Source organism: Ostrea edulis, chromosome 7, assembly GCF_947568905.1.
Source record: "Ostrea edulis chromosome 7, xbOstEdul1.1, whole genome shotgun sequence".
Classification (NCBI taxonomy): domain Eukaryota; kingdom Metazoa; phylum Mollusca; class Bivalvia; order Ostreida; family Ostreidae; genus Ostrea; species Ostrea edulis.
The window spans coordinates 71,623,118-71,650,391 of NC_079170.1; the positions used below are offsets into that span (position 1 = coordinate 71,623,118).

The 27,274-nt window shown below is 35.3% G+C and overlaps 1 protein-coding gene and 1 long non-coding RNA gene across 2 annotated transcripts; one reads left to right on the plus strand and one right to left on the minus strand.

The window, feature by feature from the left end:
* Positions 1 to 724: 724 nt before the first annotated feature.
* Positions 725 to 25,624, minus strand: LOC125656314 (CD209 antigen-like protein B). The gene is made up of 5 exons (XM_048886928.2): positions 25,586 to 25,624; positions 23,793 to 23,886; positions 5,352 to 5,431; positions 3,311 to 3,398; positions 725 to 975 (listed from the first exon to the last, which is right to left on the minus strand). Exons 2-5 carry the CDS (start codon positions 23,869 to 23,871, stop codon positions 761 to 763), a joined length of 462 nt encoding a protein of 153 aa, XP_048742885.2. The 5' UTR covers positions 23,872 to 23,886; positions 25,586 to 25,624; the 3' UTR covers positions 725 to 760.
* Positions 10,961 to 20,109, plus strand: LOC130048476 (uncharacterized). The gene is made up of 4 exons (XR_008797271.1): positions 10,961 to 11,237; positions 14,159 to 14,354; positions 17,132 to 17,239; positions 17,780 to 20,109. It is a non-coding gene; the product is annotated as an uncharacterized LOC130048476 (long non-coding RNA).
* Positions 25,625 to 27,274: the final 1,650 nt, after the last annotated feature.

Below are 27,274 nucleotides of genomic sequence, written 5' to 3' on the forward strand. Positions count from 1 at the left end.
ACAGGGGATGGTTACTCCTCCATTGCAGTTGATTCTGCCCCTGGTGTGTCCAAGAGTCCGTGTTTCCCCCACTCTCTAATTTTCATTATTTATTGGATTGGTCACTGTTCAGCATCTTCTCTTTTACTTCCCCACGATTCATTCCGTGATGCAATCATTTGCATTTAGGAACATTTTTAATTCCTTTTGCTGAAATCCTAATAAGTTGCTATGTGATGAGATTGATCACTGTTCGTTATCTTCACCTTTCATGTTAATGTCTATACCCCAATTGTGATCCCGCTCTGACCCATCTGACGTCACTTTATGAACAAACGTTAACCTTCACTAAACGTGGCTATCTTCATATAAATTTGACATACACGTATTTACTAGTTTTTCAATGTTGTGGTTCTTCGGATTCCCCATTAGCCTGGGTGTGTTTGCTTTTATCAATAAACTTGTATAACACGATGATATATGAATATCAATTTGGCTCAAGGGGAGTAATCATCCCCTGTCGACCAGTCACACCCACAATGAGACCTATGTCTTGAGCGTACAAACGGAGTAATCCGTTGTCAAAATAAGTATAGAAAGAACGGTTTAATATCTGGTTTGAAACACATCAGACAGTACATGTATTCGGTAGCATAGATTTGCTACCATTAACATATATTTCTAAATACCTTTAGAGGATGCCTATATAAAAACACAGTAATTAAAACTTTTAAAGATTTATTATCTTATGCAAACAAGGCCCTTAGTTAGCACGTCCACTTCAATTTTGTTCACAAATAAAGAAATTCTTGTTTGCACAGTGGTTATCATTCCATTTGCCCACACCCGCCCATTCAACGCAGTCTTCGTTCTTATTCCAATCGTTAGGCTCCCCTTTATTCCAGTTGGTATATTTAATCACTTTGGCATTGGAGAGTTTTAGAAACTTTCCCTCATCCGAGATGTCCGAAGCGCCAATCCAGACCCGAGACATATCTATAAGATAAGATATGAGTTTTGCTTGATCAATAACTATTGAAATGTAACGTTACGCTCTTTTAATTCCTTTTCAACATAAACTATGTTGGAAGTTTCGAATTCCTTTATTACCGATATATTGACTCATTCCAAGGGAAAAGTGGGTTACGATATAATGTATACATTGTGTACCCACCATACGTCATAAAATGCGAAAGAGTTCGACAAAGGGAAATAATTTTGGTGTAACTCGGAACTTGCGTATTCCATCACTGCTGAAAACCTGGAAATCTACAAAATAATGTTTTAAAAGCTTTGTTGTTCCTTCTTCTCTTGAATGTAATCCTTTAATAAAAACATTAGAAAGTTTTAATGATATGCGCATCTGGTGCATCAAAATTGTATAAGTCTTACATTATGACCCCTGGGTCGAGGCCTCTGCTGGTGGACTGTTAGTCCCCGAGGGTCTCTACAGCCCAGTAGCTAAGTACCACGTTATTAGCTTGAAAATACGGATGTATATTTAATTGCTGTGATAACATTTAGAAATTCATTTCAAAATTAAGGATTATCTCCCTCATGCATAGATCTTATCCTTAGACGAATTTGACTCCACTTTTTTTTGGCACACTGTTCTTCCCAATAATAGTTCTAAAACTTCATTGTTATTTCGGATTTCAAACATTTCGGTTGAGCATCACTGAAGAGACATTATTTGTCGAAATGCGCATCTGGTGCATCAAAATTGGCACCGTATAAGTTTTACACGTGTCAATTGAAAGCCCTGGGAGTATTATAAAGTTTTAATGATATCTCCATATAAGTATAAATGCTGAATCACAAAAGTCGGGCGTATAAACACCCTTGAGCACGGCGTTTGCATCACCATTTAAGGTGCAGAATGAAAACACAGCTTCATTGCCCATTCCCGTATCAGACAACGGAAATGTACATCATCCGATACATAAAGAAGTTGATCGTCTAATCAATGAAAGGTGAACATAACGAACAGTGATCAATCTTATAACTCCTATCAGCAATACAAACTAGATAGTTGGGCAAACACGGACCGCTAGACACACCAGAGGTGGGATCAGGTGCCTAGGTGGAGTAAGCATCCCCTGTCGACCGGTCGCAACCGCCGCGAGCCCTATATCCTGATCAGGTGAATGGAGTTATGGAGTTATCTGTAGTCAAAATCAGAGTCCGAAGAACGGTCCAACAATCGGTATTAAACACGTCAGACAGCATTTGACCCAATGATAGGTTGTATTGACGAACTAGATCGGTATAACGACCATAAAATTTGCAATATAATGTCAACCTGACACAAAAATTTAATTCAAAATGCGGGCTTTTCAACAACTCTTCATTCAGTAATTGTATTTTCAATTTTTCGAAATGGACAAGCACCAACTCACTACCTTACAGTGTTTATGCCTACGCTGTTTACCGTTAAACAAATTTAAAAGATACGATGTGTTTAAGGATCAGATCGCACAACTTGATGAGTATAATATCTAATTGAAAGTCAATTCAAAAATTGGTTCATTAATTTTTTCACCATTGCGCACTCCTTTTTTTTTTTACGATATGACATCATATGTGCTGTTCTGTTAATCGGTTCATACCAAAAGGATTCGGTGGGAATTTTAAAAGCATACATTGAAAAATGTTTCAAAATGTAAACATACGCAATGAATTATTATTCTTTGAAAATATGTAGTATCACAGCTGCAACGGTATGTAAAGAAATTTTCACGATGTCCTAATGCCCTTGATACATTTTGTATGACATGAGACTACATCTTTCAAAAAATGCTTAAATGCAACATAAATATTGCACTATTTTCATGCAAATGCTGCATAATCATCACATGAAACATGACTGAGAGCTAATATACATAATAGAATATTATTATACACCACAGGAGACATACAAACACAGCTAGAGAATGGTGACTCGCATCATTTTCATCGGTCTTTCTCTTTTCAAACATCATGCCAATAGGGGTCTCCATGACAGAGTGGTTAGAGCATCGCACTCAAACTCACACGGCCTCTCACCTCTGCTCGGCGTGGGATCGAATCCCGCTCCCGCCGGTAAGTGAAAAAGTTTCCCAGTTTACTTTCGGAAGGTCGGTGGTCTCTTCCCAGGTAAATTATATCTGGGTTCTCTCTTCCACCAATAAAAACTGGGCGTCACCATATAACTGAAAAATTGTTGAGTGTGGCAAAAACAGCACAACAACAATCATGCCAATATCATGCAATAACTATACGAAAAATCTCACATGCGCATATATCACCAAAGTTTAATTGCATGTTGCAAATATCATGCAGTCTACCTCTTATTTTAATCTGAAGTTCCAGCCAGTTTTCTTCCAGGGGACCCCAACTTGAGCGAGACGACCACCTTCTATGGCATAAGCGCACTTGGTCTGTTTAAGAAAATAGTTTTCATATAATTCATAACACATGTGGCATACCCTCACATTATCTATTACAGGCACTATCATAATTTATTGCAGACTCTATCATAATTTATTACAGACACTTTCATAATTCATACAATTTTCGCTACTTTAAAAATAACTTTAATGCGACATGACATAGATCAAGGAAAGGTAAGACAAACAACCAATTTAATATACGGGCAAATATATAAAGCGTACGCTTCGTATCCGGGAGGTCGTGAGTTCGAGCCCGTTTGTGTCATTGCCACGTCTAACCGATGACGTAAACATACGCAGTGATTGGTCCTTCGTGAAAACCTCGGCATTTAGAAATGAGAGTCATAGGCCTTTTGTATAAAAGGTGAAAATAACGAACGGTGAGCACTCTCATAACTCCTACAAACACAACATAAAAGTTTGGGCAAACACGGAGACCTGGATATACCAGAAGTGGGATCAGGTACCTATGGGGATTAAGCATCCCCTATTGACCATTCACAGCCGCCGTTAGCCTTATATCTTGATTAGATAAACGGAGTTATCCTTTGTCAAAATCAGTGTGCCAAGGACGGCCTAACAGTTGGTATGAAACACGACAGACAGCAATTAACTCAATGATAGGTTGTATTGGGAAACTAGATCGTTATAACAACCATAGAATTTGCGAAATGATAATATTAAATGAGATTGTTGAAACCCCTGCACCACCAATTAGTTTGTTAGTAGCCTGCCTCGATTTCAAAACTGACTATACGCAGAACAAGCTTTTGTGTATCGATTCAGTTCAGATATAAGAATAGCCTATGCAGGTGCTAATAGAATATTGTTGCATAAACATGTGAAGTTGACGATGAAAACTGAACTCATCCCGTTTGTCATAAAGTTGAGTTGTTAATATCTTGTTTCAATAAAATATCTAAGTATCATATGAGATTGAAAATGGAGGTACCCTGTCGAAGCAGGCGTTAATATATTAAGAAATTCTTACTGCTACATCCCTGATTGCTAAGTATGGGTCTGAAGTCGTGGTACTTTACCTAATACTGCTGACGTCTCAGTGGGGCATAAAGCAAACAAAGGAAAGCGCCATAGCAGTCATAAATAAAGCAACATTATGCACTTGCTTATGTCTGCCCAATGACTACAATCTGTTCTAATACATTCGGACACTTTAAAGTTTACGTACATGATGGATCACAACAAAGTGTAACATGGGAAACTTTTACGTCGAACAAATAAGGTATCTGTGAAATTGGTGGTTTCCCCATTGTTGGGATCCGGGTTAGAATATGTACTCAGTACCCCCTTGCTTGTCGTAAGAGGCAACTAAATGGGGCAGTCTATCGGATGAGACCGAAAAAAACGAGGTCCCGTGTTCCAGCAGGTGTGGCACGATAAAGATCCTTCCCTGCTCAAAGGCCGTAAGCGCCGAGCATAGGCCTAAATTTTGCAGCCCTTCACCGGCAATGGTGACGTCTCCATATGAGTGAAAGATTCTCGAGAGGGACATTAAACAATATTCAATCAATCAATCATCCAATCCCATTGTTATTTGACAGTTTCATGAATTCTAGTAATCAAATTGGATGCTTTCTTTGCCCTTCAGTCGATGGAGGCTGTTTTGTTCATTGAAAGCTTAGATGTACATTGCATATAAGGATTACATCTCCGTCATTGAATGCTTCTTGTGTGCATTGTATCAGAAATTGCAATATTAACATTCTTTCTATATCACTTTTAATCGATTTCTTTGATGGATCAACCGGGAAAAATATTTTTAAAAAATGAACAATTTATATGTTGTCTCGATTGTTATTTTATTCTTCCAGACTATCTAAATAAAGACCGCTAATGACGATTCAATAGTATTTCCATACGTCTATTTAGACATGCATTGTCTTCTTTTATGTTGATGGTAAATGTTCCGTGTATACTTACAATTGCGTCTTTGACAGTTGCTTTCTCTTTAGAAAAAAAGTAACAGTGACCACTGAACCCGCTCCATCCTTTGGGACACCCTGTAGAAATACAAAGATAATGCATTTATCGCGTGCAAACAGCAATAAACTGAAAATAAAAGTTATAACATTGACACCATTTTGTAATGTCAAACGACATGTAACTACCACAGCAAATTGATCATACCACAATCTATTATCATAACATCGACTGTCAACATGCTGTTTTATTGTGGTCGATTGCCGCATGCAACACTATCAAATTAGCATCCTTGACCAAATAAAGAAAACTACTCTTTTTAAAGGCAAAATACGTTTTTTCCAATAGAAAAAGTCCGTCTTTGTAACCATCTAGGTTATGTACACGAGCTATTTCGTGAGAATGAATCTACATGTTGTACTGCGCGAAAACTAGAGTATTTTAAGATAAAATCCATTTGATATGCCAAAAGCCTTTAAGAGAGAGATATATGGCCTACTTCGCTCGCCTGGGTAACATTACTTAAACCAAAATGAATTGTGGGACTTCAAAAGTAACCAGCTGTTTTAACACAGGAATAACTATATTCATCAGAAGTATGCTTTAAACATTTCATCATTGGATTGACACTATAAATTATGTCATTATATGATTTGAAAATTCAGAGCTTTCTGGTTGCCTGAGATGCACGAAACTGGAAAAATATAATAGTACATGTATGTTCGTCTTCGAGGTAGGATTTTCCAAAAATCGGACCAAAATGAAATGGAAATTTACAAATTGATACGATTGGTTATCACTTTTTGGACCGCCACGGTGATCTAGAAGTAGAGGGTCCCCCCCCCCCCCCCCCCGCATTCGGAAGCCCGGCCTTGACAAACCTAAGTCGTTAATCAGGTATTGACAGTTACATCCCCAAACGATCGGCATCAGGTGTGAATGTCACAGGTCCTCGGAGATGACTTTAAAAACGGATGCCCCGTGTCACAGTAGATGTGGCACACTAAAGAACCCTCACTGCTCAATGGACGTAAGCGCCGAGCAAAGGTCTAAATTTGAAGCCCTTCTGTGGTCTTCATATGAGTGAACAATTCTCGAGAGAGACATTAAATAAGATACGATTACGATATTACTTTTAGGTCGTCCAATAAAAATTTGCGTCTCTGTTCACTTTCACGGGCCTGGTATAGTTTGATAAAATCTTGTAGCCCGTTTCAATATTTCAAATGATTTAAACACATAGCTAGTCTTGGTCGAAAAAGAATCGTTTAGTAGATTCTACGAGCCAGTTTCGGGAGTGACCAGTCAACAGGGGGTGGTTACTCCTCCTACGTGCCTGATCCCACCTTTGCTGTGTCCAGGGTCCGTGTTTGCCTTACGTTTAGTTTTGTTTTCCTTATAAGAATTACGACATTCATCACTGATCGTCATATTCACTTTCTGATTATTCAGTCGTAAAATAAAACAATTATTGATACCTTTCAGATCAATAAGATGCTTTTGGTTTAAGTTATTGCAAATATTAACTCATATTTACGACGGTATTTTTAAGCAATTGTAAAGCAAGTGAAATGGTAAATGGTGTAGACAGATAACTATACTATGTATACCTTTTGAAAAGAAATAACTATTGTTTTAAAATGTTATACGATATATAGCAGTAGAAAATCGATTACTTGAGAAGTTTATTTTCCCAATGAAAAGAAACACTGAAGACAAAATAGCTCCATAGTCAAATCATTAAATTTCTAATCAACCAGGGAGCATCAGAGGAGTGAGAGAAGGAAACTTAGATTTATACATTCACAAATTGCAGCGAAATTCTTCACAAATGTAAGAGTTTGTGGATATTGAGAAGATATTTAAGGTTGCTCACTACACCAAGAAATAGTTTCTCAAATACTTTTGTCCACAGTCTGTATATTTAAAAACAAAAAATAAAAAACGCGCAAACTAATGAGTATACTCAAACGGTATGTTAACTCCTTCTAATGACGGCTTGTAATGAGTATTTCCTACCTGGAGGTGTAAAGCTATATAACTAGTATTAAACTGGGATGAAAAATAAAAAATAAAATAATATGGAAAGATTAAATAGAATGATAAATCAATACAATCTGGTATTGGAGTATAGAATAACGTGAAAAATAAATAAATAGGGGGGGGGGGGGGGTAAGTAAGGATATGATAAATAATAATGAATAAATATAAAAGAAAGAAATCGGAAATAATAAAATTGATTGCTAATGATGATGCTGTGATAAGAAGTAGACAGCAAAAAGAGAGTAACACAAGAACACTTAGTAATAACTGGGGGAAGCTAGGTCACAGTAATTCTGGTGAAGTCATTGGGTTTGTTCATGTCAGTGAGGCGGAATGACGTCAGGGTATGCATCCAGAATCTATCTTCGCTATTTCTCCCCACACCAGTCCAATGAGTATTATGGACAATAACCACTACTGTTATAATATATATATATATATATATATATATATATATATATATATATATATATATAATTCAATAAAAAAGCAGGAAAATATACAGTTCCAAAATATATCTAAATCACTAGCGCTAGTGATTTAAATATATTTTGGAACTGTATATTTTCCTGCCTTTATTATTGACTTATTTTGACTGTCTTTCTATTTGGATTATATATATATATATATATATATATATGTGTGTGTGTGTGTGTGTGTGTGTGTGTGTGTGTGTGTGTGTGTGTGTGTGTGTGATTCTACCATATTGGGGACCTGCTACAGATACGCAAGTCTTAAAATGGGGGCCTCAAAAAGTTTGGGGACTTGACTTAGGTCCCCAATCTTTTTTATCGTTCAAAACAAATAAATAACATGTCTACTTTCTAGAAAAATAAAAAAAGTAACGAGTCCCACTTTCGGGGTTTCATCAAACACATGATTACACAGATACTGTGTGGATTGAAGTTGCCATCTTCGTTCACGCACCTCTGACGATACACACATGTAATATGCGCATGTGCATGTGTAAATAGAACGGAAGTATAAATGTTTTGAGGCGGGAGTCAACAAACATGACAAAAAGAAGACGCAGAAAGGCTGGGCAGGAAATTCTGGATTCTTTCAATAAGGATTCTTTCTATATCAAAGAAACGCTGGAAAAGGGTATGTTTTGTTACTTGTTTGATGAAATATGATGTGAAGAATCTTATATCTTATTTTATAGTGCAAGTGTGAGGGGGGGGGGGGGGGGAGTCATTGACGATTGCTGCATATTAGAAATTCAATTGAAATGAAAAGACAGACATATTGGTTAATATTTTCCCTTGAAATAGTACACAATGTATACTACGCGGGTAGGTTAAGGATTCCCTTATATAGAATATCACAGTGCACTTTATGCCTTTACTTCTCCGAACTACCAATATATGACGTCATAATGGAAAATGACGTCAAGTCACTGCAAACTTGAGCTGTTATGACGGGGAGAGTGTCAAAAACTGTAGACCTTATTTCAAACTGCCTATAAGATGTCAGAACGCTATTGCAAAATCCACGTGTCTGAATTGTATTTTAATATCTTATATGTGCGAATATTTTAAAATAGTTTGTTTCATTACCCTTGATTGAAATTCAGCGTGTTTAAACTGCTTTCGAAAAATATACTTTTGAAATATACTCTGATCTATACAAGTGGTAAGAGGTAAATTTATGATGTGTTTATAAAAGAGTCTAGCGCAGGCAATTTATAAGGATTCATTTGAGATCTTTTACGGAAATCGTAAGATGGGTTTGTTCTCTATCCGAATCTTGCTCGGGTAAATGTGTGATGGCTTTGCTTAAATACAGATTACCCTCAAATGTGTAGGTAACTGTGTCGGTAAGTTGAACTCTTCATGAAATACGTGTATTTTGTACGCAAGTAATACTACCATTTCCCCCAAGCACAGGATACGGTGAATTCATTTATCAAACAAAAAGTTAAAAATAATTGTTAAATTTGTTGCGCTATTTTAAAGCGATTTATGTGAAACACTTCAAACAATTATAAATGACCGTCAGGTGATCAACGAAGTCATGTGGTATCATAATAGATATGCTAATATATAGCCGAGAGAACCTTCTATATAAATTATCTGTATTTAAGCATATAAATTACAAGTGAAAACCAAAAACCTACCTCGCAATCCAATGTATGTTTTGAACGCATTTCAAACTCCGGGAAGCTGTATTCATTTCACAATATTTTAGAATTCAACTAATAAACGATATGAATGTGCACACATATGTGTCATAGCAATATGAGATTTTGTAAGTATTATAATAAATCAATTTGGTCCCCGTTAATTGGAGATACGGGAAAATAGTACACGTAATGTAGGTTTTTGAAGCCAAACTTGAGATCGGAGTCTATCCCCCCTTTTCTTCTTTAATTCATCTACCTATTACTATATATAGTCCTTCCTCTCACTTATTGTTACGCATGCTTAAAATAGAACATGTCATTTTGACTTGTGTCTAAAATTTGTAGACCTTATCAGGACCTTAGAAAGCAATTTCAGTGGGGTAAGGGGGGGGGGGTCTTTTTCCTGGGGGAAGGGGGGCACTACCAAACAAAAGGACAAGATAGGATCAGACCCCTCTTTGCTCTTTGTTTGTGGTGTTCCTAAGAATGATGCAATAATTCATCATTAGAAACCTGTTGCCATCCCTGTTATGAAATGAATATTGATTTTAAGTTATGGGATATCATATACAAAGATCACATAAGGTCACAAAATATTATGCCAATATCCGATATTTTGTTGTTGTTGATTTTTTGTTCTTTTTTAGGCCGCAAATTTTCATTAATTTTCAGCACATTTTGTTTCAGAAAACACAGAGCTCTAAAATAAGAAAATCCAAAAGGGATTTACTTAAAACATCAACGTACTTCATTGTTACTCAATTGATAACGCACTTGTTTTCTATTGCTTAAGACTAAAATAATTGTAATAAATGTTTTCAGGTTGTTTATACTAGGGATGCTAGTGCTGCAGCAATGCATTCAATGATTTAAAAAGTGATCAAATCACTGATATAAATTATAAATAATATAGCTACAACCATTTTTTTTTTTTTTTATTCTACACAATTAGATTTAAGTCTGTGTTGTGGTTAATTATCGCAAAATTTCGGCGAACGAACTATTAGAATCAATTACTATAAGCATAAAGAAGACAAAATGCATGTAATATTGTATACTTTGAAAACACGAGATATGTCCTTTAATAAATGAATAATATCTCATTGTGGTCTCACTAGCCTAAAGCTGTGTGTTAATATTAATTGTCTGCCATTTCATAAAATTGTATTCTTTGATTATTAACAAAACGCTAATATTTTAACAAACTCTCTCAAACTGGAAAAAAATTCCAAGTTCTGACATATAGAATTCTTTTTCTCATAATTATTCTTGGGACCACACGCTCAGGATGATTATGATAAGCTGCATGATGCATATTACATGGTAATTTTCTCTGGATTTCTTTTTGTGTGGTGGTATCTAACGTAGGTCCAAGTTCCTGTGTAAACCACTGTAAACAGCTGATTGAGGTTACAAGGCATATTATGGGTGTTGAAAATGCGCATCGAGTGTTTGATTTCTTGTCATTCTGCAGTGCTGTAATCTTGTTTATACTCTCTTACATCCGTGCAATTTCTTGTCAATCGCCATAGATGTGTTAGACCATGATAAAAAAAATTATAGATTCTCATCCCCGCCCGCCTCGATTTCCCCCCTATTATTGTAAAATTTCTGATTTTCTTCGTCTTGATTCTGGTCGGGATCGGTATTCACCTCCCCATTCAACTTTCATTTTAATACCCGCGTATTCTCCTTGACAGCTGACAGGCTAGGTGAAGGTATAGGTAATTTCTTGTGAAAGATTGGTGAAGTTATGTAGTAAGAGATATTTACATTTAAATGGACTTTTATTCGGGCATAATAGATAAATCTGCACCCATTAATGAGGTCAGTAAAAATCTGTACAATGGAGGAAATAAAAATTATAAAATAATCATTTAAGACAGAGCAGTAAAAATCTTATATCATGTGAATCAAGGCATATTTTAAAATTCACAGATTAGGTCATGTCTATGTTAGTGTCCATTTTCAGCAATAAGATGCAATTAATGCTGTGCCCATAATACGCCATATTGTATGTATAAATATATTATGAATAACAAATATAAGAATATTTTTCAATGAAAACAATTAATCAGGCATATATGAAATGCCTTGTCCTGGTACAATAAGATAAGATTTATTGAGACCAAATTTAGGCCCTTGAGGGCATGCAAGAAGATAGATGGAACATTCTATCGTTAAAATGATATTGTCCTACGGACCCAGTTTAACAAAAGAATTCGTTTCCATGTAATGACAATGTAACAAGATAAACACGGGCATTACTCGAACTCAGTGAATTCACTATGAACAATCCCGAGAGTTCTTAATGTCAGCATGGTGTGTAAATTCGAAGGGAGAAAAACGTTGAGAAAATGAGCTGAATTTTCGTCTTTATCTGGATTACTTTTTAGGGTAAAATTCATTATTCAGCTATCCCATATTTACACAGTGTTTCAGTTTGTGTTTTTATACTGTTAGATATTCGAATCCACTTCATGTGACTTTATCAATTACACTGTTTACATTAAAACCCTTGTGATGTCACAATTGTTGATATGAAAAGGATATAAATATAATATGAGCTTTATTCACTGTAAAAAGCATGAACATATAATAATAGCAAACGTAGCAAGGCGCAACGTGCCGCTTGCAAAGCTAGCTCAATATAGACAATCGTGTAAGAACAGGAAATTCAAACTGAAATCTATACATTAATTGTCAAGCAAATTCTTGTGTGAAACCTTCCCAGAATTCCTCTGCTACTGTACCAGCAAAGTAATTTACATTTCATAAAATACAATGTAATTGTTTAACTTAATCAAGTTCAAATAAGCACAATTTAAGTCAAATGTAACTAAATTTTGGGGTAGTGTCTTATGTGTGTTTGTAATCACATTATATGATAATTGCTTGCCTTCATGAATGCAATTAAAAAAACAAAATGTACAGGAAAACAAATATGGGAATTAGGGACCCAAACTCTTTAATGAAATTGTGCAATATAAATAATAACCAGCTAAAAATTCTTACCAAAAACCTTCTCCGTTAAATGTTAATTCATAGATGTATTTGAGATTCATTGTCATTGGGATTTTGAAAATTGTTTAAGTATTAAATTTTGATATGCCAGACACTCAGTCATATGATATCTGGTTATATTTAGACTAAATGATCAAATTCTGTATTAGTGGCAAACAGCAGATAATCAGTAAATTAACAAAATACTCTTTTGACTTTTTCTCAAAAGCAAAATACCCATTGATTTGAAAATCAGGGGGTAAATACTCTTTGTGGTAAAAAATTATCTGGAGCTCTGATTTTTATATATATACATATGTAGTATGCGCTACGGTTAATTTGAACCATTAAAATTATGTTGTGACCATGTAATCTCTGCGAATCTTGCTCAGTAGGGAAAGCAGGATTTAATTTGATGCTGTTATAATCGATCATTGTTTGTAAATAGTATCCTCAAAGACAAATATTTATGGTCCAAATATGTTTAAAGTAATTTTTTTCTGACGTAGACCTTATAAAGCTGCTCAATATACATTTTTTGTTGCCATGACAATAACCAATTTAAATTTTATTCAGGATATAAAAAGTGCTATTTTTTGAGTTTTAAAATAACATTTTTCTACCAATTAGGATAATCTTATAGATAATACTCTTTTCAAAAATTCTACCAGCTTTTTACCCCATAAGTTTTGCCTCGTGTAGTTTTTATACCACTAGTATTCCCTTTTGTACAAAGATTCCGAAAATGTAAAACATCACAAAAATAAGCCCATCTGGTCAAAAAACGACACGGACGATTTTTTTTAAAAAGTCAATTTTTAAAAGATAAATTCCTACTGAACATACTAATATGCAACATGACTTTGTTCGCCACATATCAAAATGTCATAAACCTTGCCTTAAGCAGGTCAAAAACTTGAACTTTTACATCCTAATTTATGTCTATTTGATATCAACTTCACAAGTTTCATGTCCAATAAACTAATCCTATCGGTCTTCTACTGGGGTGAAATTCATAAGGTAGTCAATCAATATTATGTATACAAGTAGGGTTTCCTCATAGAATTAAAGTTCTTTTAGTGAAAAAAATTGCATACAAGTTATATGTAGGTAGCTGGTGTTTGGAATGCGACACCTTGAACATCAGCTTTTGAACCATACGTACAATACAAAAGCTAATGATTCTTAGAATTATTGAAATTTATCTTTAAAAAAAACAAAACAAGAAAAGTCTTATTTTTATTGTACATTATTAAAAAAGATTTTCAAAATTTTATATGAAATCTTCATGATTACATAGGAATGTCAGACTATGTCTAAAACTGTTGATCTCGTCACAAGTTTGCTACTTTCGGTTACTCAGGGCAAAGACAGGTTTGAAAACCATATTTTTATTTGTAGTATTTGTGCAAAATAATCTGCAATATTTTTTCCAAGTTGCATCCTGTTTTCAAATCATTTCAAATACAAATGTATTTATAATTTACATGTAGTTCATACAACATGTACAAGTGAATTGTAGCTCCAGAAATCTTGCCTTTATGATATTATTTAGCAGCATCAACATTTTCCAGTGACAAAATCATAGTCATGCAAGCTAGGCTGAATTTTATGGTGCAATTTTTTTTCCATTAAGGGTTGATGCTTCACAGGAAGACGGTTCGTTTGGACGCCTGTTAAACGATGATCATCTTCATCCAAATTGTAAGCCAAAAGTCATTGAGATAGATGAGAAGCCAGTTATTTGCTTTTACTCTTTAAAACCAATACCTCCAGATACAGAACTGTTGTATGATTATGGGCCTGGTAACATGTATCCTTGGAGAAGAAAGGTAATGAAGCCATATTTGCATGCTTTTTTTTTTTTTTTGTGTGTGTATGTGTGATTTGAGGTGGATGAATATACACATGTAAATATTCAATCTCATCGTCGGTCCATTCATTCCTACTCGCTCGTTCTAATGAATAAATATTTTAAAATATCGTCCAATCAAAGTAATCGTTATAGTAATGGAACTCTTCTGTTTTTAAAGGTAGCACTAACTTAACTTTGCTACCACAGCAATTCTATACCGAAATTGGGGTGAAAGCGTCTTTTTGATTGGACAAATCGCTTAGGGTTTTCTATGAGCGCCCGATCAAATTGCCTCATTAATTATTCATGAGAACGAGCGAGTAGGAATGAATGGACCCACGGGTGATGGAGAGAGGAACGAAGCGTAATCAACCGTGGGTTTCCGACAATGATTCAATCTAATTTCAGCTCATTTGCAATGCTATATTTCATGTTAGCTGAATCAAAAATAAGATATCGATTGCATGACTCTTTTATCTGTAGACGTCCAAAAGAAGTGCAAAAAATACAAATCCATGGAAAGGTCTTATTTTTGTGCATTATGTTCTTGTTTTGTTGAAACTTATCACCAGAATTGTTTATTGAACTTAACACTCAGAGAAAAGCAAATTTGTAATTTATCTATCTTCAATATGCTAACTTAAGACTATGGTTACCACCCGAGTACAACAGTTTTGAAGCAATTTACTGAATTTCATCTTAGGGTTCATCTTTTTCTAACTTATATGAAACTTGAATGAATACATAAGCTCAGAAGTTGTGAAATGGTCAATGTACAGTGTTCATACATACAGCAAATTTGCTGGACCTATAACGAAAAGTGTATATATTTGTTTATGGTTACCCAAACAAACCCTAATTTAATAGCTTTCTTTAGAATATATGTTATGCTGGTATGAAATTTTCACTGTTTTACTACTGCTGCAAATCACTTCTTTTTCTTTAGAGTTTTATTTTTATGTAATGACTTGAGACTGTCTGCTTACATATATTTTTAATGTTAAGGATTATTTTCAACAATATACAGATTTCTATAAAACTTTTGTCTTGCTAATAAATACCATATGACTTTCTTTCAAAAATAAGGTGTCAAAAAAAATTGGTGCTCTACAGTGTGTCAGAACTGTTGGTTTGATGGACAATCTATTGTTTACTACCTTGTGTTAAACAAAAAGTGGGTTTCACATAGTTTTTCTACTTTAGACTAAAATAGATTGGGAATTTCCCGTACTAAGAAAGGAGAAAATGTACATGTATGTCAGGACCAGGTATCGAACTGAGACTCCTGCATCGCTAGTGCAGGTGCTCTACCAACTGACCTATCCAGGCAAATATACATGGTCCAAACCATTACATTCCAAAGTGATGTAATTGGTTCATTCTTGTCATCCAATGAAATACCTCATTTCTTGCTACGTTAGGCTATGACTTTAGCATATGTAAACAAACTTGCTGAAATGGCAAATTTTGCTAACTCAAATGGGAAAAATACATGCAAATTAAGTTTTTAATTACTCTATCATGGACTAATATTGTGTTTAGAATGCTTGAATTAATCTTTATGAATTATGTAATAGAATGCAGATTGCAAATTATTCTATTTTATATCAAATGGTGGATTGGTCGAACTACACAAAAGTACCCTGAAATTAGTGTTCAGTGTAGAGAGGGTCATTAAACATGTTAAAGCAAAGTGATTTTCATTCCGTTTCGTTGTAAACCATGTTGACAAATTACGTTTATGAGAGCAAAATGGTCAGTCCTTGGTATTTTGCTATAGGGATGTTTTACTGTACATGTATTTATTCACCCTGTGGAAGTTTGATATGTATACTTTCTATACTTACAGTGTTTTAATGTAGAATTATGACCACAGCATTTCTTTTATCTTGGCAGTACTAACTGTAAAAATTAATATTATTATACCCCCCCCCCCCCCGCAACAAGTTGTGGGGGGGGGGTATACTGGAATCAGGTTGTCCGTCTGTCTGTAGACGCAATGGTTTCCGGGCTCTAAAGCATTATCCTTTCCACCTACCGTCACCATATCATATATATGGACTACCCATGGGATGAAGATGTTCCCTATCGATTTTGGGGTCAAAGGTCAAGCGCATTGGACATCGAAGTAGCAATATGGTTTCCGGGCTCTAAAGCGTTATCCTTTCCACCTACAGTCACCATATCGTATATATGGACTACCCATGGGATGAAGATGTTCCCTATCGATTTTGGGGTCAAAAGGTCAAAGGTCAAGCGCACTGGACATCGAAGTAGCAATATGGTTTCCGGGCTCTAAAGCGTTATCCTTTCCACCTACAGTCACCATATCATACATATGGACTACCCATGGGATGAAGATGTTCCCTATCGATTTTGTGGTCAAAAGGTCAAAGGTCACACGCACTGGACATCGAAGTAGCAATATGGATCGGTTTGTCATGCCATTTCTTTTTTACACTCAGAAAAGAGGTAGTTTATACCTATTACCAACACCTTTTGGGAGATTGGGGTAAGCGGGGAGTATTCTTAGTGAGCATTGCTCACAGTACCTCTTGTTTTTCATTACTAATGCCATCAAATCAGGGATCCAAGGCATATGATAATTGTGCAAACTTAAAACAAAAAGGTGGAGGCTCATACCTCACATTACAAAGGTTTTGACCTATGAATATGTGTGCCTATCATAAAATGGCACTTTCTATTCTGGTTTAAATATTTGTGTTTTTAAATTTAAGTTGCAATTTTTTCCAGAGGAAGTAAAGGATAGTGATGCCAGTTCTTGTGTGGATGATGAGGATCAGAGTGAGGAGGAAATAGATGACAGTCAAGACAACCAGAATTTCCAAACTGTGACTCCAGGTACTGTATACACACTGCATGAAACAATTTTGAGCATCAAGTTTTTTTTACTTGGTATTGTAAGCATAAGCCCAACATGGACTACATACATGGAAATGTGTAGTTCTCAAGACTTGAAATGGAGTTTGTGAATGGCAATCAGGATGATTATACTCAAGAATAGAGCAAGGTTTAGTTCAGGACACAAGTTATTTGCATTGAGTGAACTTTGCCAGTATGAAAGACATTGTACGTCACACAAAAGTCTTCTGAATGGAGATGGGGTAGCTGAGATTAAATTCCTAGTAGAACAAAGTATATAACTTTGTGCATAGTTAACCACTCAAGTACACAGACTATTCAATTAATGAAAGTATTTATTACCAGTACAGATAAATATGTAAACAATCACTCTCCTAAATTGCATTCATATGATAAAAATCACTTCACTCTTCTCAAAATATTTAGCCAGTCATGATGTACCACTTTCTGGGCAATTTGCAATATCTATACACATACCATACTACCAACCAAAATTATAGTCTGAAAACTTGATTTTAGGGAAGAGGGAGGCGGTATCTGATAGTGGATGCTCCAGAGAAATGGATGAGTCTTCATCCAAGCGACAGAAGTTGCAGAAAAAGCCATGGACTTCATCTGAAATGAACTCCATTCACAAACATTTTTCACACTTTATTACCATGTTGAAGGTACCTGGGAAAAATTATGTAACAAATGTTTTGAAAAAAGATAAAAACCTTTCAAAAAGAACTTGGAGAAATGTAAGAGACCAAGTCTACAATCTAATTAAAAAACAGAGAAAATGTTGATTTTGATACTACTTTGATTGTTCACTAGAATTGATGGTATCTGCATGAAAAATGATATTTTTGTTTACAGTTCTTACAATTTACATAAATTGTACATAAAAGAATTTGTTGAATCATTATCAAAATAGATTTTGACAAATTTCAGCTTTTTAGCTCATATGAGCCAAAGGCTCAAGTGAGCCTTTCTGATCAAAATTTGTCTGTTGTCTGTCGTTGTTGTGACCGGAAGGTGGGATGTTCGAATCCCTGCTGCGACTTGACCTGAGTCAATAAGAAATAGGTAGCAACTGTTCCATGGCCAAGCGCTCAACACATTGAAATAATAGTTTCATGTCTTTCAGATGAGACCTTAAAACTGAGGTTCCGTGTCATGGCAGGTGTTGGCATGATGAAGATCCCTCACTGCTTGATGGCCCTAAGTTCCGAGTAAAGGTCTAAATTTGAAGCCCTTCGCTGGTATATGGTGAGGTCTCTATATGACTGAAAATCTCAAACGGGATGTAAAACAACATACAATCAATCTATCAATCAGTCATTGTCAACTTTTTACAATATCATCTTCTTCTCCAGAACCACTGGGCCAGCTTCAACCAGACTTGGCACAAATTAGGAATTCAAGTTTGTGCAAATGAAGGGCCACACCGTCTTTCAAGGGAAAATAATTAAGAAAAAGTAAAATTGGGTGTTGTCATTCAAAAATCTTCTTCTCAAGAACCTTTGGGTCAGTAAAGATGAAACTTAAATGAAAGCTTTCTGACAAAGTGTAAATTCAATTTATTCAAATCATGACCCCGGGGTATTGGTGGAGCCATTATGGGCAATCAAAGTTTTACATAGGAATACATAGGAAAAATCTTTAAGAACAGCAGAGTCATAATCAGTCACATTTATATGGAAGCATCGTCAGGTAGTGTAGATTCAAGTTTGTTCAAATCATGACCCCTGGGAGTAGGGTGGGGCCATTATGAACAATCAATACCTAGGAATACATAGAAAAAATCCTTAAAATCTATTTCTCAAGAACAGCGTAGCCATGATAATTCATTTTATATGGAGGTATCCTCAGGTAGTGTAGACTCAAGTTTGGTCCAATTATGGCCCTGAGGTAGGGTGGGACAACTATGGGCGGTCAAATTTTTTACACAGGAATACATAGCAAAATTCTTTAAAACTATTTTCCCCATGAATAAAAAAGTAATGATTAGTCATATTTATATAGAAGCATCCTATGGTAAGCATAGATTCAAGTTTGCTCTAGTCATGAATCATCCCCCCACCCCCACCCCCCCCCACCCCCACTACCTCCTGGGCTACAATGAGTAATCAAATAAAAGTTTTTCATAGGACTATGTAGGGAAAAAAATCTTCTGATTAAAAACAAGAATGGTCATAATTACTCAGGTGAGCATTGTGGCCCATGGGCACATTGTTTAATCAAAATGCAGAGAATATGTTAATTTGCATATTACATGTACATGTAATATTGATCAGTTGGTCATGTGATATAATTTTATATCTGAAATGAAATGATGATAATTGTATGAATGATGATGAGTTTAAAGTCAGATTCTTTAACACATGTATTTTCAAGAAAAAATTTGTCAGGAGGTATTTTGGAAATTTACTTTTTATAGTATTGTAATAAATGTTTGTTTTCATGCTATGTTGAAGTTCGAGTATCTACAAACACAACTGACTTGAATGAACATCAGAAGTATTAGATAATGTATTTACAACTGAAACTGTAATAGAATTTTATCAATTGAATTTGTGAAATTAATTTGATAATAAATTTTGATTTTTTATCTAAATTTAAACATTTTGTTGCTTAGTAGATCAGACAACATTTAAATCATAAGATTTAAACATGATACCCATAGGCCATTTTACTTAAACTGTTTGTATTGACTGAATGGTTCAGTACTTTTTTGTCAGTCAATAACTTAATACCTCAGTATGTGAGCAGGTCAGGGAGAATGGTGTCTGGTGTGAATAAGGGACATGCAGTCAATTTGTAGCTCATGGATCTAAAAGAGGAATAAATATGATATACGCTCTGTATTTGAGTCATAGTTAGCACTGTCCCAGGGTGAAGTTTTTGCAGCAGATCTATCACTATGTAAATACATACTTTGCATAGAAGGAACTCGCATGATTGAACAGTGCTTCACAAGCCTTGCATGACGTGTGTAGCAAACATTGAAGGTGTTGTAGGAAGTTTTACTATGATTTGATTTTACATGAAAAAATTCCAAAGTATTACATACTTTTCTTAAAGTAAAAAAGGTGCAATTAAGTTTGATTAAGTCTCCAATTTTAATTAATAACCATATCCTTGTATGAGATCCTCATTTTACTGTACTTTTATCAAGTGCATGTACTGTAATATGTCCTAAATTAAATATAAGTTTATTATTTTCAAGTACCCAAATTTTTCAGTGTAAATAAGGTCCGCGGTTTCTGTTTAAACCATATTATTTAATGTAAGTCCCCAAACTTGTACCCTGTGTATAAGGTCCTCAGTTTCTATATAAACCCTTCTCTTGTTTAAGTCCCCAAACTTTTACCATGTGTATAAGGTCCTCATTTTCTAAATATACCCTTATCTTGTGTAAGTCCTCAATTTCTATTTATACCCTTATCTTGTGTAAGTCCTCAAAATTTTACCGTGTGTATAAGGTCCTCAGTTTCTCTACCCTTGTGTAGGTCCCCAAACTTTTACTTTGTGTATGAAGTCCTCAGTTTCTGTAGGCACCTTTACCATGTTTAAGTCCCCAAACTTTTACCATGTGTATAAGGTCCTCAGTTTCTACATATACCCTTATCTTGGGTAAGTCCTCAATTTCTATTTTTATCTTTATCTTGTGTAAGTCCCCAAACTTTTACCGTGAGTATAAGGTCCTTAGTTTCTATACCCTTATTTTGTGTAAGTCCCCAAACTTTTATCTATGTATAAAGTCCTCAGTTTCTGTAGGTACCCTTACCATATGTAAGTCCCCAAACTTTTACCGTGCGTATAAGGTCCCCCGTTTCTATCCCCCTTCTCTTGTGTAAGTCCCCAAACTTTTACCTTGTGTATAAAGTCCTCAGTTTCTGTAGGTACCCTAATCATGTGTAAGTCCCCAAACTTTTACCTTGTGTATAAAGTCCTCAGTTTCTGTAGGTACCCTTACCATGTGTAAGTCCCCAAACTTTTACCTTGTGTTAAAGGTCCTCAGTTTTCTATATATACCCTTGTCTTGTGTAAGTCTTCAAACTTTCATTGGTTATATATCGTCTTCAGTTTCTATATCTTTATCTTGTGTAATTCCCCTTAAACTTTAACCACGTGTACAAGGTCCAAGTTTCTGAACCTCTTATTTTGTGTAAGTGTACAATGTGTATAAGGTCCTCAGGTTAATGTACGTTTTTCTTATTCAAGTACACAACAATTACGATACCGGGTGCTACAAACGGCCGTAGAAACCCAAGGGGCCGTACCCCATAATCTTACCGATATATACTATACTGGAGAAAAACTTAGCTCCTTGATGCTTGTACCCCCACAACAATAGTGTCAGATTACCTTTTTTTTCTCGTCAAGAAATTTTTGCTTGGTAGTTTCTGAAAATATTTGGTCCCCCCCCCCAAACCCCACCTGCTTCCTACGGGGCTGTCAAATATGTTTTGATAATATATGAAGGTTTTGTTTAATATTCACATGAAATATTTGACTTGAATGCTTATTTATTATGGCTGAGTGAAATCAAGGGAATTTTTTAGCTCACCTCAACGAAGTGGGGAAAAAGATTTTTAAACAGTTTATTTCCAAGTAACTCTCTGCCCTAGATGCATGGATGATACCTCTCGGGTTTAACTGTACCAGTCAAGTGTCAAAATATTTTCTAAATGTATGAGCAGATTAAAGTTCCGGGATTGTGTCTTATTCCCAATATATAATTGTATAGGCCCTACCTGAATCAAACTCAGTTGCATGGATGATGTTTCATGGGATAAAAATACCAGACCATGCTTCTGATTCTGTACGATACCCATAATTTTGTGATGAGTGAAATTGTTAAATATTTGAAGCAGGTCTTATGCCGGAAAAATAGAGCCATACTTAACTATTTTGCATGGATAAGTCTGATTGAAAAAAAAAAACCGTAACAATATCACAATCTTATAATTGTTTAAAGGGAATACGTCAGAAAACAGTGTGTGTATGAATTATTACTATTATAGTATCGCACAATTTGGTACATAATAGAAATTTGGTTTTACTTTTATGTAACCCTTTTTTTAACTGACGACATTTCTAGGAATGCACAGAGTATTCATTTAAAATAAAAACAGGGTTCATTATTCTTCAAACATTCAGTTTTAACTGTCAACTGTTATTTTTTTGTGTCAAAATAAAATCATCGCTGATTCTCAGGAGCTTCCCCAGGAACTTTGACATATAACAGTGCCACTTCTAACACCCCCCCTCCCACCGTTCCAACGCAAATCCCTGCTGGATCCACATTTATAGTCAAATTTTCTGTATACAATCTGACCATTGGCTTGTTAATTTTTCATCATAGTACAGTTTAAACATATATTTGTAGCATAGATTTACGATTTCGTTTTGTGGACATAAAAAAGCTTTGCCCTGAATGAAATCAATCTACAATACACAGAGAAGAAAAAGACCTATTTCGCCATGCACAGACCATGTACCTGTGTACGATGAAGTACAACTAAAAGTGTAGCTGCACTGTATCCATAGTTATGAATATGCAAAATGACCAACTTTTTTTGTTTTTTGTTTGGCTGCTTCTTTTTTTTTTTACTCTCAGTCTGTTTTCGAATCTCAACGTCAAAACCAAATGGAAGCTTCTCGGAGTTTTAAACAGATTCGGCTTTGGCTACCATATACGCATCCAAGTCATGATCAGGATTCTCACCATTTTTGTTTTTGATGTTAAATTCATCGGACCCCTAGCAAAATCTTTTGTCATACCTATAAAAATTATTTCTCAAATAAATCTGGCCTAAAATAGTCTAACATTTCTGATGAAATCGTAATTGTTGAACAGCTCATTGAGCTATTGTACCTCAGTCGATGAGATATTGGAGATCTATGACTTTTTGTCCGACACACTGTAGGCGGGATAAGTTATTATCTAATCAACGATCGCAAACATGGAAACCATCACAAGATATGATAAAATAAAAAGTAAAAAGGTATGACAACACATTGTTTGACTATGTTCTCGGACAAAACGTGTTTTGTCCTTCGAACCAAACTGTTTGCCTTAACAACCCCAAGCAAACAGTTTGGTTCATGGGTCCGACAAACCACATGTTGCCCTAGAACCCAGTCAATAAAATTAATGACATGTATGATTCATAGGTCCATGCTACTCCAAAATTGTAATTCATAAATAGGTCCCCATTTGTCTCTGTGTATGAACGACTGAGGTTAGGTCCTCAATTCTGTTTGCTTATGAGGAATTGGGTCCCCTAATTTTACACTGAAGTCCTCAGATTGGAACTTCCGGGTCCCCATTTTCTAAATTCATGGAAATATCAGTCCAGCTCAAAGACTCACTCTGTTTACTTAAATCAGGATACCTACAGAGTAAAATGAGTTGAACAATGCCAAATATGTCATGAAATCTCTCAGTCTCCATTTTAAGATGTTATGACAGAGTCCCCAGATCGGAGTCGATACACGTATGTGTGTGTGTGTGTGTGTGTGTGTGTGTGTGTGTGTTTACTTCTGTGTGCGTTGAACCACGGTAACCCTTGAGAAGTCTGCGCAATTATCAACAGCATAAACAAAGCAGCGAAAGACATCTTGCTGATTTCGATCTGCAATGGAAAGCGTAAGATGAGAATGTAGAAACAAATAAACTCACACTAGGACATACAGATACATGGGTTGGTACAGGCTGTAAAACTTAAACATACAAATACATGGATTTGCACAGGCTGAAGTACAGTTGGGCAATTTATATATCAATGCCTAGGAAGAGTAAGGATTCCCTGTCGACCAAATTTATTCAAACGCTCCTGCATAACAATAAATAATCTTCCTGCCGCCTTCAACTCGACATTTAGATATATCGACGACGTTTTATCTATCAGCAATGGTCATTTTCATTCATATGTCAATTCGATATATATCAGTGGACTTGAAATGAAAAAGTAGTCTTCAACATCTGATTCATACTTAGATATTTTATTGAACATAGATAATAACTGTAATTAACACCTCAACTATATGATAAACGGAATGAATTAAGCTTTTCCGTCACCGAGTTCCCATAATTATGTAGCGATATTCCACTATCACCTGCACATAGATTTATGCCTCTTAACTGATTCAAGGTTTTTTCTGTGTATAATCAGTTTTCAAATCGAGACAGGCTTTGGACAACCAAGTTGATGTTACAAGGATTTCGACAGTCTCGTTTAAAGTCAGCATCCCGCAAATGCTATGGTCATTATAAAGTTCGCCAATACAACCTTCCATTGGGTTCAATGCTGTCTGACGTGTTCAATACCAATTGTAAACCAGCTCTTTATACACTTATCCATTTACCTGATCAAGATATAAGGTTCACAGTGGATATGACCTATCGGCAGGGGATGCTTACTCATCCTTGGCACCTGATTCCACCTCTGGTATATCAAGGGGTCCGTGTTTGCTCAACTCCTAATTCTCTATTTCTTATATGAGTTATGAGATTAGTCACAGTTAGACTTTTTATTGTAGACTACTGTATTTTGCGCTGTTGAATTTTACTTTGTGATATATTTCTATGTGCATTTTTATGTACACTTTTGACCTCTATTTTAGATCCTACCCCGGGGTAATCAATGTTGTGAGAAATTATCGCCCAGATGTTATTGTGAAGAGTTTCCATGGTTGTTCCTATATATCTCCATGTAAAACTTTTAACCTTGTGTAGTTCCATCCTACCCGCAATCTTCAGTCTGCACTACCTGGAGATGTTTGCACATTGATATGACTCATCACAGACAAGTTGTTATTTAGAACATGTTTGAATATTTTTCTTATGTATCCCTTACCAAATGTTGTTTCCCTACCCTACTACAGGCGCCATAACTTGAACTTGAGTCTACACTATATCAGAAACTGTTCTGTCCTAGTGGTTCTTAGATATTTAATGACCCCAAACTATTGTACCATTTTCTTTATTATCTCAATTTGGAAGCGTACATTGCTGGAAATTCAAATTCCCTTCAGCCAAGAATACTTTGTGACAAGTTTAGTTGAAATTGGTAAAACGGTTCTGAAGAAGTTGAAAAAAGTAAAAATTGTACGCACAACGTACGATGACGGGTAAAAGAAATATCAATAGGTTCAGGTGACCTAATGATAACAAAAACAGAGAAATGAAAATAGTGTTCTCACAGTGACAACGTCTTAACGTTTTGGCTATATGTATACTTTGAGTGCGTATCTTTATCATTCTTCATCTACGTTGTGAAAAAAACTCACAAGACTCTCATCTAAAGAAATTAGCGTGACAAAAGTACTTACCTTTGCAAATGACTTTGTAGTTTTGCACAAAATGACCTTTTTCTCCCCCTTTTATATAGAAATAATACATAACTGTTTTTAAAACATATTACATAGAATATGAAACAATGAACATAGAATGTTACAAACTGTCAATAGATATTTCACAATACATCGAGTACTGGAAACAAATGAATTCATTCCTGATGCTATTCATAGTAAACACTAGTTATAAGGTACCCCAGTTGTGGGTGTTTTCTAGTTAAATGTGTCACTTTTAGAACAATGAATGCAACTTGTATGCGCTAAAATTACACTGTAAAATATCATAATTCAAAAGCTATTAGAATGACCAACATGTGGTAATATTGATATTCGTATAACACAACAGGTTAGTCAATAACACAATGGTGAAATTCGGGTACAGCACTCCACTTTTTTTCTCCGTTGTTAAGATGGCTTGCCATTATTTTGATAAACCTTCAATTGATTAATGTGTTCATTGCTTTCGCAAAACCGTAACAAAAGTATCTCAGGAAAGCAAGAAAATAATCTTATTCCCAATGATTGAATTTACTTGAGTAAAAAATCGATACTTTTATTTACTAAAATAAAACATCCCATATTGTAATTCAGTATAATAGAATTTGATGAACTAATTGACCTTTTAAAAAACAAGTTGCCTACTTTTAAAAACATTTTGGATACTGTTGGGAAAGTTTTCTAGTATGTTTGTTCCTGATAACTTGTCTGGCATATGCCTGACCCAATTAGCGATGGGGAAATTGGTTCAAGCATGCACCAGACTAAAGGGTGCTCTCAACGGAATGGGCGATTCAAAGCACTGGCTTCTGCACATACGTAGAATTTTAGTTGCTTAATATGGAAGCGGTGCTCTGTTATTTTTATATTCTATAGTAATACAACCCCGCGTCTCAGTGTGCAGTGTTATATTAATACACTCTAACTTTAAAAAACAAACCCCCAAAACAACAGTTGCAAACACAAACAAATTAATAGATATCAAAACCCTAACACAAATATTTCATTTTATTGGGACATTTGAAATGCCATCGAATCCGAAACCCGATCTCCCTACATGTCTATACGACTGACTGTTCTCTCTCCTTCTATTTCAGATGTACAAACATGGTTCCTTAAATGTGATATTGTGTGTTTAAAGCGAGATCCAATTCACAAGAACTGACTCCCGTTTGGAGTTGTATGGACACCAAAATGACGTTTCGTGTTTTCATGCTTTCAAACAGGCCCTTATTTTCTTAATTGTCCTTGTTTTTGTTTTTTTTTTGGTCAAAGGCCCTTATCTTCCTTATTAAATATTCAATTCCCAATAAAACCGTTACATTTTCATGAAAATATTAATTGTACTTCTTAGCTAATTTGAGCTGAAGGCTCAAATGAGCTTTTTTGTTGTCCGTCGTCTGTCCGTCCGTCTGTCTGCCTGTCCGTCTGTAAACTTTCCACATTTTCTATTTCTTCGTCAGAGACACCGGGCCAATTCCAACTAAACTTGACCAAAAGCATCCTTGGGTGAAGGGTTTTGAAGTTTCTAGGTCGGGTTCATTTAAAAATCTTCTTCTCAAGAACCACTGAGTCAGAGGAGCTGAAATTTACATGAAGGTATCCTTACATAGTGCAAATTCAAGTTTGTTAAAATCATGACCCGATGGTAGGTTGTGGCCATGATAG

Bases quoted from the DNA above. Each gene is read 5' to 3' on its own strand.
- LOC125656314 (XM_048886928.2), bottom strand. From the start codon at position 23,871: ATGTCTTTCGCTGCTTTGTTTATGCTGTTGATAATTGCGCAGACTTCT. The intron at 5,432-23,792 runs GTAAACACACAC...GTATTTCTACAG, and splicing joins GTGGTTCAACGCACACAGAA to GGTGTCCCAAAGGATGGAGC. The intron at 976-3,310 runs AAGAGGTAGACT...CTTATCTTATAG, and splicing joins CTGGAACTTCAGATTAAAAT to ATATGTCTCGGGTCTGGATT.